The sequence below is a fragment of the Spermophilus citellus genome, assembly GCF_964194105.1.
Source record: "Spermophilus citellus genome assembly, chromosome: 2".
Classification (NCBI taxonomy): domain Eukaryota; kingdom Metazoa; phylum Chordata; class Mammalia; order Rodentia; family Sciuridae; genus Spermophilus; species Spermophilus citellus.
This window is the reverse complement of record NC_138183.1, coordinates 95365487-95381948: the sequence shown is the minus strand read 5'-3', so window position 1 is coordinate 95381948 and position 16462 is coordinate 95365487. Positions and strand designations below refer to the sequence as shown.

The window sequence follows — 16462 nt, the reverse complement described above, 5'->3', positions numbered from 1 at the left end:
AAAAAATAACAAATGGCACATGAGAGACATTCACTTAAACAATGAAGAGTATAAACAGAAACATGGCCCACATCCTGAAGCAGGAGGATGGGTGGACACAGTTGGAAGGCAGGGCTCTTCTCCTCATGCTTACCTTGTTTGAGAGGTCCAAATTACAATTTGCTTCACAGAGGGCCACCACGATAGGCACATTGCCATCCTTGCAGGCCACATGGAGAGGCGTGTTGCCATGTCTGTCTTGAAAATCCACAAAACACCCCTGGCTAATGAGAGTCTTAATGACCTCCATCTGGCAGCGTCGTACAGCAAGATGAAGGGCAATGTGTCCATCCTGGAACAGACCATGAGAGCTTTCATTTAGGAGGGCAGCACTGAGGTACACCTTCCCTGCCAGCCTGGGTAGGGCTCAACAGGCAACAGGATCACTAATACAAAGCCTAAAGGAGGAATTAAAATGTCATAAACTTAGCTCTAGAAGGGCGGGAGAGGCTTTTCTGCATCATCATCACAGCCTAAGGTGACAACCTGCTTGATTAATTTAGGTTTGTGCAGTTCAATTAATAGAAAGAACCTATATTTCTTTGTCTCTGCACTTACAAGACATAAACAATTGTTGGTATTCCAAAGGCCTGTTAAATCAAAACATTTTCAAAAACATTTACCTAGAAATACTTGCTAACTTCCGAAGTAGAGAGCTTATTGTTTTATTTTACACTAGGGGAAACTAACAAAGCAACAAGAAATTATTTGCTCAACAGCTGTCATACATATGAGAACCAGATGTAATGTGCTTACCCTCCACATCCCATGAAACCCAGCCTGGGAATTCATTCTACCTGCTAGAATGGATGTGCTGAGTTTCAAGAGTTGTTAGGGAGTTCAAAAATATTCCTATTACTCTTCTGTACTAGAATTTCTGCACCTCAGTGCTAATGTTGTTTTGGGCAGGATAATTCCACTGCAGAGGCTCCTCTGAGATGTAGGATGCTTAACAGAACAAGATTGGTCTAGGTCTACTATATGCCAGTAGCAAGCCCCAACCCTAGCTGACACCCAGAATATGTCTTCAGATTTTATCAAAAGTCCCCTAGGAGCAAAACTGCCTCAGCTGAGAACCACTACTCTGTATCATGACAATATTTCACAACTAGAAGTTATTAAATGAACTACTAGGGCTGGGGTTGTGGCTCAGTGGTAGAGTGCTTGCCTAGCCATGTGTGAGGCACTGGATTTGATTCTCAACCCCACAAATAAATAAATAGAATAAAATAAAGGTTCATCAACATCTAAAAAATAATATTAATAAATAAATAAATGAACTACCACATCCCAAATCCAACAGAAATATCCAAATACACAGAAATATCCTAGGCTCATTTTAAATATAAGTTCATAATAAAAACAGATTATATTGAATTTGCTTAGTTAAAGGGAACACCTGGTCTAGAATTGAAATTGCTAGACAAAAAAGACTGGTTCATTGTCCTTTTACAATGAACTGGTGGTAGAAGTAAATAAACTATCTCTTTCTTTGTTTATCTAAAACTTAATAGTGTGTTGCCAGCTTTAGCACTCAATGAGAATTGTCTGGGATTCAGTGATCAACACTGTACTTTTTCCACAGCTAAAAAGTTTAAAGTTAAAAATAGACACCAAAATGGTTTTACCAATTTATAAAATGTCATATGCCACAAGTGACTTTGATTATTATTAAAAAGAATCTAGAAAAGTAAAGTTCACAAAATCTTTGGAACAGAGAAAAGATAATTACAATTGGTTGCATTCAAGAGCTTGGTTTTCAGAAGGGGAAGTTATACTCCATGTATATATAATATGTCAAAATACAGTCTATTATTATGCATAACTAAAAAGAACAAATAATTTTTAAAAAGGGCTTGTTTTCTTAGAGAAACAAATTGAGTCATTTCTCTTGCTCTACAGATCACTTCTCAGTGAGTGCAATACATGCCCCCATGAAGCACCTTGTCAGAGGCATTAAGGTCAGCTCCATGTTCAGCCAGACACTCCACAATGTCATGGTAGCCCCTGGCAGAGGCTGTCAGAAGGGGCGTCTCTCCTTCTCTGTTCTTAATGTTCACATTACAGCCGGCTTCACAAAGGGCTCTGGCAACAGGGTAATACCCATGCCAGGCAGCACAGTGCAGAGGGGTTTCTTCTTCCTGGCCAAGGAGACAAGTCACAAAGGAGAGGAATGTAATAAAGTCAAAGCAAACATGAAGCATGGTGAGAGCCCCATTTGAATCCAAAAGCAAAGTCAAGTTAAGGAGGTAGAGGGATAGAGCTCAAACTATAGGAACAAAATATTCATCTGAAATAGCAATACGGTGTGAGTTGCTACCATCAAGAAGCAGATCCAATATTTCTCCTTAGTTAATTTTCTCTCCTCAACATCTGTGTGTTGGATATATTTGACTTTCTCAGCATATCACTGATAACCGACTTTCAGGGGCCCACTGAAACCACTGTTTCAGCTTTTCTGAACTACAGAGCTTTCATATGTGTAGATTTATAGAACCTTCCTTATAAAATTGCCATTATTCCCTTCATCTGAAACTATTAATAGGAAACAGCACTTTTCTGAGCATAAATTTTCTTAATAATTTTCATGCTTGACTGTTTCTGTTATGTATATAACACAAAGACAAGTCATAACAGTGTGATCACTTTGTCAAGATAGCAATCAAGATAATGATGCTTTAACTAGTCAAGAAAAGGTCCTGGAGACCAGGACCGCAAGGTCTGTACCTTCATGATCAACATCATTAGACACGTATCTATCTATAAGAGTCTATTACAGTACAGTAGTTATAAATGTGAATACTGAAACTAGACCATGTGGGTTCGAGCCCTGGCTCTCACTTAGAAAGGCTTGGGCAAGTCATGGGACTTCTCTCTCCTTCAGTTTCACCTGTACAGAGAGGATGATAATCATGGAAATCCACTTCACAGGGTTGTCCAGAGGATTAAATACATGAATGAAGAGGTCAGAACCTAAGCTGGCATGGACCCCTGTGTTACAGAATGCTTCTAATGATGGCCTGTGCTCTATAATGGAAATAAGAAGAAAACTAATTGAATAAAACTAGGGCAGACTCCACTGTCTCATTTGGCTGCCTGTACATGAATGCAGAGAGCAGAATGAAGTGAGCACATCTGCAACCATGACCTACCTTGTCCTGGAAATTGGGATTAGAGCCAAAGCAGCACAATAAGTGAACCACATCAGCATGGCCATAGCGGGATGCCACATGAAGGGCTGTCTCTCCAGACTGCAAAAGAAAGGGGGCCCATGAGTCAGAGCTACCTATGTGTGCAAGCTGTGGGGACTGAATACAAGGCCCCTCCAAAGCATACCTGGTCTAAACCCTCCCCTTGAGTGGAATCCCCTCTCTCAGGTCAGAGGCCCCTTAGGAGACCAGGTCAGGGAGGGGATGGGGCTGCCACCAGGCAGCTAGCATCAAACCCACACATCTAGCCCATCCTGTTAGAATAAATCCCCCAGTTGGCCAGCTCAGTGTGAACATGTTCTTTATCCATGAGTTGCTTATACTCTTTTATCTGTGGACGCTTCTAGCTGTTTGATCTTCTTAAAAACACGAAATTCCTTTTTCAATATTAGATTCCTCATACAACAATTATTTAAAAATACAGTTCTTTTCATAACAAGTTTCTTATCTCTTTGTCTGTCTATGCTTAGCAACTTATATTTTACAGTCTTGGAGACTTTAAAGAACATCCATATTTGTTCATATGACAACATTCTATGAATTAATAAGAAGTACACTTCTTTGAGATACTATACTTATATCTGCCCACCAAAAATGTCAGAATAAACTAACTAAAGACAAAATAAGATATTTTATTGCCAACTGACAAAACTGCAGTCATCAATTTGTGTGTTATGGTTTGAATCTTAAATGTCCCCCAAAAGGGTATATATTAAAAGGTTTGGTCTCCAGCATGTGGGCGCTATGGTAGAAATTTTAGAAGGTGGGGCTTAGTAGAATGAAGTCAAGCCATTGGAATTCTGCCCTTGAAGAGAATTTGGAGACCCCAGACCCTTTATCTCTCTCTCTCTTCCTCCTTCCCTTTCTCTCTCCCTCCCTCCCTTTCTCTCTGCCCCCCCTCCTCTTCCTAAGCACAATAAAATGAGAATGTTTCTCCCTCATGTACCCATGATGTTTTTTCTTGACACAGCTCAAAAGCTATGAAGCCAACTGACCATGAACTGAAATCTCTGAATCCATAAGCCAAAATAAACTTTTCTTCCCTTTAGGTTGATTTTATCAAATATTTTGTCACAGAAAGCTAAGAGTGTCTTTGATATAAATGTCATCCCTTGTGTATGGGGCAGTGCGCAACCCAAACAGTGTGTGGTAGCCTTAACTAAATGACAAATTAGTCTACGATTATTGGAAGCAGAGAGGTATTGTATAGTAGAATAAGTAATGAAGGAGAAGGTAGGAATCCTAGGTTCAGGCCAGTTCCAATTAATTCACAGGATTGTTATATGGACTGAATGAAAACATGCATTAAAGGACCTTAGTAAATCACAAGCCTTAGTAACATCTTTGCCCCCCAAAGTCTTACTTTGCTGAGGGCCATTGCCAAATAGGAATGACGCATCGAAATTTCCTTGCCAGCGTACCCCATGTTGCTTAGAGGACATTCGCTGGGACATTGCATGTATGCTTTAGTAAGGTGACCTTGCTCAAGGACCAGGGCTGATCCGGGTTTAGAGCTGATCAGGTTTTAGGGAGTATCCCGTCCTTGGGTTTAGGGAAGTTCCAGGTTTAAGGTGTACCCTGCGGGGGAATAGGGCGTATCCTGCTGCCTCAGCCCGATCCTTGAGTTCCCGTTGAGATTCAGAAAGTATTTGGAAAAAAGCCTCGTGCAGTAGGTGAATTGGGCGGCGGCAGAACTTGGATTTCCCCAGAACGTGTGTAGAGGCCGGTGTGAGTTCGGGAATAAAGATTGCTGTTTGAATCTACAAGGTGTGTGGTGGCTCGTGATTCTGTGCCCAGCCAAGACTGCGGCATTACTTTATATATATTATATCCTTAATCTTCTTGTGCCAGTATGTGTAAGGTCAACATTGTCAGCCACTTCAAAGGAAAGAAAAAGGTAGAGATTTGCTAAAGAGTATAAGAAGAGTCAGAAAATCAGGACTTAGGTCTCTATCTGGTTGTCTCCCTACTAGAACTCTGACTGTCCATGCCATAAGGAAGATGATCCACTGCTTGCACATTCTTACAACAACCTCCGAGATTTCAGTCTAAGTCAGATTTTAATATTAGACCATGGCACAAGCACAAAGGAACATCCACCTGAAGTCATCTGCAGAAGGACGGCAGCCCTGAATCCTTACACTTTGGGTTCTAATGGATATGGCATGCCAGCCTTCAAATGCATTCTTTAATTACTTCCTTCTCTTCCTCCTAAGAAGAGTGGCCTTACCTTGTCTTTAACATCCAAAGGGCATTTGTTCTCATTGAGAAATTTCAAAGTGTCCACGTGACCATGACGAGAGGCCCAGTAGATGGCATTTGATCCACCCTGCATGAAAACCAATGCAGACTCACATTTCTAAAGAGCCAACAGATTCAAAATATGCATCCCCAGAATCACTCTGTTTCCCTTCCTATGTGATGACAAATCCCAAAGGAATGAACCACTTCCAAGAAAAACAAAGCCCCCATTCAATTTTAGAGTTTTGACAACTGTACCATGGTGACTTGAGACAGTAACATTAGAGGTAGCAGGGTAAAGGGCAAAAGGGAACTCTCCACACTATCTACAACATTTTCCATAAATCTAAAATTGTCTCAAAGTTAAAAAAAAAATTGGTTTTCTTTTTTAAAAACCCTTATTTCAACCCCTGGTTAGAATTTCTTGTACAGTAAGATCTCTGTATCTGAGTAAGATTTTATCTAGGATTCTGGTCCCACACCAAAATCCATGGATGGTCAAATTGTTTACATAAAATGGTGTGGTATTCACGTAGAATCTGTGTACATCCTCCCATATATTTTAAATCATCTCTAGATCACATTTATAATAACAGAATATAAATACCAAGAAAAAGTTTTACACTGTATTGTTTGGAGAATAAAGACAAGAAAAACTTTCTGAAAAATTTTTAACAAATATTTTTGATCCATAGTTGGTTGAATCTGTGGAATATGACTATACTGTAAAGGGTCAAATTTAATCCAATTATATATAGTTCTTTTGAATGTGTAAGAATGCTAATGACAGATCAACAGTAATGATGATCACCTGTTACTCAACTGTGTCTGCACTTCTAATGCAATGTATACCTCAAAGTGTATCATTCTTATTTGGTTGCCTTAATAAATATGCAAGCAAGTGCATTTCTAATTAGATTAACTAGAAAATAAATTGTTTTCCAAAGGTGAGATCTAACACTGTTAAATAAATTTGATCAGTAAGGAGTGAAATCTGAGGAAGGTACAAAGAAATGCTGATGCTAGCACAGAACAAAGGGGAGATAAATGTGTGATATTACACAGGCAGCTTAAGCAGTTCAGCTTCCTTGATAGAAAACTAAGAAATAGGGGCTGGGGATGTGGCTCAAGCGGTAGTGCGCTCGCCTGGCATGCGTGCGGCCCGGGTTCGATCCTCAGCACCACATACCAACAAAGATGTTGTGTCCGCCGAGAACTAAAAAATAAATATTAAAAAAAATTCTCTCTCACTCTCTCTCCTCTCTCAATCTCTCTTTAAAAAAAAAAAAAGAAATAGGCATACATTTTTTTTCTCTATTACCCCTACAATTAGGAGACAATTTTAAATACTTAATAAATGAATCCATTTTCAATAAAACAAAATTATGACCTTATCTTGGACATCAATTCTTGAGCCTCGTTTGATAAGTAACTGTAGTATTTGAATATTCCCACAGCCAGCAGCAATGAGCAATGGAGGTGTCCCATGCTGAAATACATGAAAAAAAATATATATATATATACACATACACATACACACACACACACACACACACACACACACACACACACACACAAGATTTTCAGGTTTAGTAAAAAAGGAAAAGCCCTATCCTATCACTGTTGTCCCCACACCCTATTCCAGACCTCAAGAACACAGAGCTACTATTGCTGAAGAGAAGGGAAGAGGGTCAGGAGGACAAGATGCCCTTCCTCTTTTGGATTCACAATCAAAGGTGACATTGCCATGTGCCAGATGAGAAGGTACAAGATTTCATGGGTGGGGTTGCAGTAGGGGAATGGAAGCAGATCCTCAATGCAAGAAGACTTCATTTGCAACTCATAAAGTGAGTTTTCCAACAGTATAGAGTTTCCAATTATAAGGGAGAATGGAGAAGCTGCTGGGGCTTTCCAAACTTAATTGGAGTCTACTGCTCCACCACGCAGGCAGAAGATAATCAGACCTTGTTGGGTTGGTTAACATCATAGTTGGACAATGATCCCAGTAGGTGCTGCAGGCCTGGGACATTGTCGTCATTGATGGCATGGATGATGGCTTTCATTACAAAGGAGTCCTCCTCATCCTAGGAAAGACATCAAGGATGGAGAGTTAGCTTTCTGGTTATGTACCATGGTGACTTGAGACAATAACATTAGAGGCCTCAATTTCTTCTGGATGAACCTTCTATCAGCATAAAAGGTTCATCCAAAGAAATTGAGGCTTTTCATTCTCTAATCTACATGGTCATGAAGGGACCTGAGAAGTGACTTTTTGCTCTTTCTGTGTTGCAAGTTAATCCCATCTACTTTTGACTGGAGCCTAATGCCACCTGCATTGTAACCTAGGGAGCAAAACAGCTTTTAAAGATTCAGATTTCCAAAAATGATTATGACAAAAAAACCCTTTGTTTTTATCCTGAAGAATCTATCAAAATAGAGAACCAGAAAGTGTCATGGAGAACTAAGGGTATAATATAAACTTTCTTCCTGGATATGAAAAAAGAAAAACTATAGAACAAACAAAATAGTATCTTAGCATAAAATAAGTCTTCAATTTGTAATTATAGACATCATTTTTTGATCACTCAAATGTCTTCCTTCTCTAGTTCTAAAATAACATATCAAAATTCTCTGATAGATGGTCACAATTTTACAAAAAAAAATGTTAGCTCTAATGGGGAGAAACATTAAAAAAAAAAAGGGACCAGAAAACAGTTAATGGCCACATTCCTAATTACAAAGGAAAAATAACTACAGAATGTTGAATGACAAATTTGCTCAATTCTTCTTTGTTAATTTTTTTACCAGAAATTTTCTTTCCAAAACGTGGTACATTAAAACCAAGGAATAAGCTAGAAAAATCCCGAATAACTATCTGGACTATTAATATTTAGGTGTGGCTACTGAAATTTCAAATCTGGAGAAGTCTATCCACAGAAGCTAAGTCTCTGCTTGTGAGGGCAAAATGAAAGCAGTTCTCTGAACTCACTCTCTTTTCTTTGGATCTGAAACCAAACAAACTCTGAAGGGTTTTAGTAATATTTGTATAGAAAACATATCTAAGGATGCCATTGGTTTTGCTTTTCTATCACATTCCAAATTCATAACCAAGATTCACCTGCATGGGGTTGAAAATCAAGAGAAATGGGGGTATTAAAGGAGTAAGAGAGTTTTATACCTTTCCCCATGATTAGCAAAATATGGAAATGACAGAGAATCTGGATTCTAGAAAGGGATCTCCCTAACATGGTCCCTCTCCTACGCTAAACTTTTCACATGTATTTTCTCCTCACTGGTTATTCAGGGTCATTAAAATTTGCAATCTTTATTCATTCCCTTTAACTTACTTATATTCATAGTTGTCCGTTCATAGTTAAATTCACAGTTGGGAATGTCTTCTGAATATTCCCAAGGAAACCTTCCTCTTCTTCTCCCTTCTCCCTCTTCCTAACTTACCTTTCTCCTACTTCCTTTTATTTTTTTAACATCCCCTATCTCTTTTTACTCCTTATAAAACTAGACCTGTAGCCCCCAGTGAACCTACCACCTTCAGGGGAAAAGAAAAGAGTTAGTATGTGCTAATATGTGATGCATGCCTTTGGTGTACAGATTTCCACCCTGGAAATGCTGACTATTTAGTTACAGAGCACGGGAGTTCCCACCAAACTGTCTGCCTTTCCTGGAGTCCCCTTTACCTCCAGAGTTAACAAAGCCCTGTTGTTTAACTATCAGGGAAAGTCTTGCTGAATTCAGATGTGTCTAGTCATATCTGAAGAGCTCATGAGTGGTTAGGTTTCAGTTTTGATTGGAAAAAAGAAGTGAGTTGCCTTTCTCAAGGGCCTCAGTGCAGTACCAAAAAATCAAGACCTTCTGGTCTACCCTGGCATGTCAGCAAGCAGCACTGTATCCTAGGCTTGCTGAGGGAAGATGGTCTGCCCTATCTGTACCACTATGATCCCAAGTTCTCCAGGTCAGTGGCAGCTGAGGGCCTTCATTTTAGTTCATGAAAATCAGAATAAGCTCTTTCCTCTTCTACTTATTAGAGTGTGTGTCTCTTTAAGTGTGTGCATGTGTGTATGTCATGTGCGCGGGTATGTAACGTGCAAGTGTTGTGTGGGGAGTAGTGTTATAAAGGGAGCAGAAGTGAAAGTGAGGATAGTGCCAACCAAATCCAAGTGAAAAGAGGAAGAAAGAAGCCACAAGGGGCCAAAATCATCCATCTTGAGAGGAATAAGAACAGACCTGGCAATTCCATGATTTCTTGTCTTCTAAGCTGCTAAACAAACAGAACAATCTAAACATTCTAAATACACAGAACTAAAAAACAAGTTCACCAGGGCAAACAGGTTTGCTTACCAGAGTATCATCGCTTCTGGCAACACTCATGTTACTTCTGGACAAGAATGATCTGGATAATCTTTGGCACAGTGATATCAAGCGAACAGATTGCTTTAAAAAAAAAGAAAGAAAGAAGGAAAGAAAGAAAGAAAAATATCAGGAGGAGAGGAGAAAAAATAACTTATGTAACAATGCTCAAATTAGTGCAAATGACAAAGTCATTGAGATAGTGTTCACTGCTGACAGCACACATTCTCCAGGTGGGTGATCCCACAGTTAGTTAGACTGTAATCTGCCTGAAGAATAATCTGAAGTTCTTATAAATCAAGACAACAGAATAGAGTGATTCTCCTTTTGAATTTCATTATTAAGCTTCAGAATTGGATATTCCACATCTCTTTTCTTTCCTCACTTAATTCTCTATTCTTTAAGGAATACGATTGAACCCTGAAAAAACCCTGGATGTCCCCACTCAGAGAAGTGTAGTATGTGATGGCCTTGCTCTGAGCCTGTCAGCCCATATGAGTAATAATGGTAGATAATGTCTTAGTCTCTAAGACAAAGATCTCTATATTTATTCTCAAAGAACAAGTAAGAATGAGAGGTGGGGGTAGGGGGAGGGAGAGAATGAAACTTAAGGTGGTTCTCTTTACATTGTAAGTCTCACTCTTCATTCAGAATTTAGTGCTGTGGTTCTCATCCCTATTGAAGCACCCAAAATTCAGTAGGTGTGAACATGAGATATACTGATGGCCCAGGGCTGGCAAGACACAGCAATCCTTGCTTCCTCTGGTATTGACATCACCCTGGGCACAGAAACCCATCCTATCACTTTCTGAAACTTGAACTTTGATTGTTTTAAGGATTTCTGAACCAGTGTCTCATACACATTGAAGAAGTGGAAGAGGCCACACTGCAAATTCTCCTGGCCCCACCCTACGCCACCCAACCACTTACAGTCGAAGGCGGGATTTAGAGAACCATTTGCACATGTGCTGCTATAAACGCAATGCCATTGTGCTAAAGAATACATTTATTTAAAATATGCCTTGGTGTATCTATCTTATTTAGAAAAAGACGTCACTAATTTTTATAGTAATAATATGAAAATGTCTTAGGAATGATTTTGATAAAAGAAAATGCAAAATTGCATTTGAAAAAATTAAACAGGACTAAACTATGAATTTTTCTTGCCTTTGAAAATAGTATAATGGAGTTGAATATTACAGATTAAATTTTTTTAAAAAAATGGATGTATGTTCCAGTTGCTGGTTATGGAAGAAATGAGACCTGACAAAACAGAGCTATGCTGAAGAAACAGAATTTATTAATCCCCCAGACAATCTTACTTTCCATTTTTTTCGGGCTGCAAACTTCTTAAACTTCTCCATATTTACTGCAGATGCTTTTCTACTAAGTGCCTGTTGCGTATCTTTAGGCTAAAAAGAAAGTTCAAAAAAAAATTAGAGCTCTCTAATTACAGAAATGGGTTATATGACAACTTTTTAAAACCTCTCACTTTTCCAAACAGGCTTACACATTCACCTTCCTAAAATAGCACAACAAGCTGGGAAAACATGCAAGATCTAGGAACCTCATCTCAGCAGGCTAATTATATGACTGAAAGTTTTATATATGAGCCATAAAACTGAATCATGGTGAGAAATTGAGTTTGGAGCCAAGTTAAATTACAACTTTCCACAATGACAGTTTGGGAATGGCAAGAGTCAAGCAGTGGCTAATATTATGAAGTGTTTAAACCTGAGTATCATCAAGTAACTGTGAACTAGGAGCAACTTCCAAAGTGTGCAAATTTGGCTTTTCCTATAGCATTTGAATTCTTTCTGCTGCACCTTGTTCAACAGGAGTATTTGGTAGGAGACTCTACCTCTGAGAGGCAATCCAGAAAACTGTTGGGAACACAAAAAGGCAAAAAAGTTTTCTAATGGCCCCAAACTTCTACAAATGCTCACTTATTGGTTCTATGATTTTATTAGGTAACTATCATATCCCCCCATTATGATTCAGATCTTAAATGCCTCCAAAGATTCATATGCTAAAGGCTTGATCACCAACTTGTGGAACTGTTGGGAAGTAGTGAAATTTTTAGGAGGTAGGACCTTGTTATAGGACATTAGATCATTGGGAGCGTGCCCTTGGAGAAGATATTGAAGCCCTGCCATTTCTTTCCCTCTCTCTGCATTTCAGCCCCTATGAGGTGAATAGCTTTGCTCTGCCACCCATCTATACACAATGGAATCAACTAACCATGGACTGAAACCATGAGCCAAAATAAAATTTTTCTCCTTATAAGTCCATTTTCTCAGGGATTTCATCACAGTATTGGAAAGCTGACAAACATCCCCAAACCTTAGTCCTTTCTGTCTTAGTTTGAAGCAAATTCAGTTCCTTTAACCCAAACGCCAAGGAGGTAGGTAATGCAAAGGCGTCATATGCCAACAGGTAACCACATGCACTGGCAAAAGGCAGCAGTGTCATTTCCATGGCCATGTAGAAAGAGGGCTCATTGTTGGTAAATCTTCAGACTTTTCAGGAGAAGCTAGAAATACAGATCTTATACGATATTTATATGCTAGAAATTAATGCAAATTTTTTAAATCACCCACCAAAATTAAATGTGACTATTGAGTGGACTTGACCTTTTCCAATCCTAATGTATAATAGCTCATTTCTCTAATCAGTAGTCTTAAAATATGGCACCATAGCACACCTAACACTGCAGGTATGATCTGCAGTTGGTGACACTGTAGGTCAACTGAATTCTAGAATGCCTAAACCAAATTGCTTTAAAAATTATTAAAACAGCAACATAATATGCAACTTGCCTTGATCCAAGGATGCTGCAAACTATCTTGAATTGTCATTCTCTTCCTTTGAGGGAGGGCGAGAGAGGAAGAAAAAAAAATTCTGTGACCATAACAACAAACACTAAGGTTATTTCCAAGCTGACTCGGCCTAGCAAGCAGATAGACATTCTTAAAAAATGCAGTTTAGGGCCTGCTTCATAGAAAATGCCAAAAATAATAGTTGCCTTATTCCGATTATTTCATTGTACCTTTTAGGCCAAATAAGCAGGTGGGCCCTGATTTTACTTTCTGAAGCATTTCACATGTCATACTTCCCTTCAGCAGGTAGAACAACCAGGGTCTGATAAAAAGTGGCTATGTGCATGGGACAGATGCTGCCCTTGGCTAGCAGAGCCTGGAGCCAAGCGCCTTACAGGAATTGTAGACACTCACTTTGGATCCTTGACCAGAAGTCTTCTGATGAAATCTTTGGCTAGGGCACTGGTGTTACTAAAGTACTCATCCTCAAATTCATAGTTGACAGCAGATACATTTGCTAATGTTTCTTGCTTAGTGTCTCCAAGAAATGGGGAGGCTCCACTTAGGCTGTTAAAAATGAAGTGAAACACAGATCAATGATTGCTTCTTGTGTTGTTATTTTTGCTCCTACAACAGCTGATTAGGGGAGCATGAGGTACAATTAGAATCTGGTGCTTGGGAGTGACTTTAGAATAATATTCCATGCTGGGCATGGTGGCACACATCTGTAATCCAGAGGCTGACAGAGGAGGATTGCAAGTTGGAGGCCAACGTCAGTAATTTAATGAGGCACTAAGCAACTTAACAGGACCCTGTCTCAAAATAAAAAATAAAGGCTGGGGGTGTGGTTTAATAATTAAGTACCTCTAGTTTCAATCTCTAGTACCAAAAAAAAAAAATTACATTCCATGAGGCATTCAACTGTCATGAACAAAGCTCCAGTTTAAGGCAAAGAATTCATTGAAAAAGTTAATTTAAAACAGCATCTAGTAGTTTTTAAAACAACTCTTCTATTTTCTCAGCAGTGATGGACAGCCATGCTTTTTTTACAGTGATTATGCTGCCATTTCTGATGATTCATTCCAAATCAGGAGAAAATGTTTAATTAGTATAAACTAAACATGTTTAGGGGGTATAAAATGAATATGTTTACATAAAGAGCATGTACAAGCTGAAGAGATCAACATGGCACATTTAATGGTTAATTAAACATATGGTCTCAAAGAAAAGAATTCAAGTTGTGAATTCTGGTACTTACAGAATATAAGTTATTACCCCAATACTCCTAGACACAAAAGCAAAACAAAAAAACATGTCAGAAAAACAGTAAAATAAATCAGAAAGATAATAGCAGCAAGGATATGTTCCTTACCACATATCCGCCTCAAGACCAAGAGGTTCATAGTTGACTATCTCAGGAGCTAAGAGGAAATAAACATTCATTTAGATTGGAAAGACAGCAAACCAGGAGATTCTATCTTCATGTGACAACCAAAGATATGATGGACCAGGGAAATAATCTTAGAGCTGGGGAAATTCTGCCAGCATCATGTTCATGAGACAAAAATAACCAAAGGAACAAGGAAATTTACCAACAAACTCTGGTGTCCCAAATATGTTCTTGAATTCATTTCCAAAGTCAATTTTATGGGCCAAGCCAAAGTCGATAATCTTGATCCGAGGTTTAGGGACGTTTCTATCCAAAAGCATTATGTTCTCAGGCTTTAAAAAAAAGAGGGGAAAAAAGCTATTACATGTTATGATGCTAAAGATAAGAAGGCAAAACAGTTCTTACTCCTTAAAAAAATAAAAAAATAAAAAAAATGAGCAGAGAAGGGGAGTTGAAGGAGAATTTCTGGAAAAACAAGATATTTTGGTTTGGGTTCTTCCAGAAGCAAGCCTCAGACAAGGATTTGGGTATAAGTGGTATTGTGGGGACGAGGAGGCAGGAAACAGAAGGAAGCAGTACAAGGTGTCTTATCAAGGTGGGGATGACAAGAGCATAATCCTTCTGGGCAACAAGGGAGAAAAAGTAGAAGTCAGGGTCATGCCGACTGAAGAAGGAAGGTGTTGGGGTCTTTACCCACTATCTCCCATTCTCTACTGCTGCTCTGTGGGATTTACTCTGTGACATTTCCAGCTCCCAGAGCAAAAAACAAGACATCAAGCAGAGAAACACAGGTGTTTGCGACAAGCCACCTTTGGGGAGTATATCAGTGAGTATTGGGAGTGGGGGATACAGATAGGTCCTTGATAGCTCTGCTATCATAAATATGGAGAAAAATCCTCCCTCCTCTTAAAGTTTAATCCTAGCTCCAAGGATCTGAATTATACTTTGCCACGTCTCTTCTCACTTCTTGAGCCAGAACTTGAATCTAACAGTGTTACTTTCCATGGCCTCTGTGTGTCTTCTTTTTTCAAAGGAAGCAAGCCTCTAAGAAAGACATATGTTTTTTAATCTCCCATAATAGCTTGTCTCCAGGTAGCTAAAGACCCTAATTGGCTAATCTCAGAATTGGGTTTAGATTGGTAACCAGTGACAGGTTCAGGCCACAACTTTACATCAAAAGGAAAGTAGAGCTCAGGACAACTTCTTTATGCTCACAGCCGCAGGAGGATTAAAACTGTGCCAACCACTGGCCCTCCAGACTTCAATAACCTGGTCACCAAGAGCACCCCCCTTGCTTAAAGGCCTGGCTGGTAAGAACTCTCAAGTCTTTCCCAAGGATTCTTGAATGTAATTATTTACCTTAAGCCTCTATCCCACTAAAAAGTTAGGCATCCCACAGTAGCTTGCTGATTTATATTAATAACTTCACTTGTTAAACCCATACAGGAAAAAAAAAATATACTCTTTCAGATGCCTCAATTTTTCTTGGCAAACAATGCCTCCACGTCCCCCACCCCCACCCCAGCCTCTGCCCCTGCCAGCTAAAGCTTCCATCTGGCCTATATGCTCAGGAAACATACCTTAAGATCAAAGTGGGCAATCTGGAGGGAGTGCAGGTAGCAAACACCATTGAGAATTTGTTTGAGAAATTCAGTTGCTTCCTCTTCAGTCAAAGATTCTTTTTCAGCTAAGAAGTCAAAGAGTTCGCCACCTGCAACACTGAGAACCCAGAAGTAGAGGCTGGAGATGACAGTTCTGTTTCACAGTGACACATTCTCTCATAGACTATCAGCATACTCAAATTTTAAACAAGATAGCATGAAAATGTGCTGAAATCATATCTTGCTGTGAAACCACAAATTCTCGGAATGTTCTGTGGGAATTCTGCATTCATATAGTGCTTATAAGCACTTGAGAACCACTTTCCTAATGTGCCGTGTTTTACAAATGAAGGGACAAAGCAGAGACAAAAGATTGTTAGCTGGGGGATCAAAATATCTTTTAAACATCTTAATTAAACATACTTAGAGGTCTTAACTCACTAATGGAAAAAGGCCACATGCCACCTTTGAACAGGATATCCTATCTCAATTAGTACCTAGCAGGTATATAATCTGTATGTTAATCCTTTTTTTTTTTCCCAACCCAACCAGAATATGTGATCTCACAAGAATATTTTTGTTTAGTATTTGTTTATATGTAAATAATGCGTTTATAAATGTGATTTTTCAATGAATAAGATGACTTCACTTAATAAAAATAAACTTAGACAAAACTAAAATGTGTGTAATTGGTTGAGAGGATTGATTTAGTCTATCTCCTTGGCCAGACTGTATGTCTGTGAAGGAAAGTTGTCAGTCCTACCAGCTGCTGAACACTATTTTACCTTCCCCTGCACA

The 16462-nt window shown here is 39.0% G+C and overlaps 1 protein-coding gene across 1 annotated transcript in view; it reads right to left on the bottom strand.

The window, feature by feature from the left end:
• LOC308638352 (death-associated protein kinase 1-like) overlaps positions 1-16462 on the bottom strand; it is an 84379-nt gene that overhangs the window by 40317 nt on the left and 27600 nt on the right. The window contains exons 2-15 of the mRNA XM_081275730.1: positions 15644-15782; positions 14266-14395; positions 14046-14094; positions 13932-13958; positions 13088-13240; positions 12674-12719; positions 11177-11266; positions 9846-9938; positions 7454-7573; positions 6880-6978; positions 5479-5577; positions 3192-3290; positions 1983-2180; positions 134-331 (exon numbers count right to left, since the gene is read on the bottom strand). Of these exons, the coding sequence (XP_081131856.1) occupies positions 134-331; positions 1983-2180; positions 3192-3290; positions 5479-5577; positions 6880-6978; positions 7454-7573; positions 9846-9938; positions 11177-11266; positions 12674-12719; positions 13088-13240; positions 13932-13958; positions 14046-14094; positions 14266-14383 (1389 nt within the window). The 5' untranslated portion in view covers positions 14384-14395; positions 15644-15782. The remainder of the gene's footprint in view (positions 1-133; positions 332-1982; positions 2181-3191; positions 3291-5478; positions 5578-6879; positions 6979-7453; positions 7574-9845; positions 9939-11176; positions 11267-12673; positions 12720-13087; positions 13241-13931; positions 13959-14045; positions 14095-14265; positions 14396-15643; positions 15783-16462) is intronic.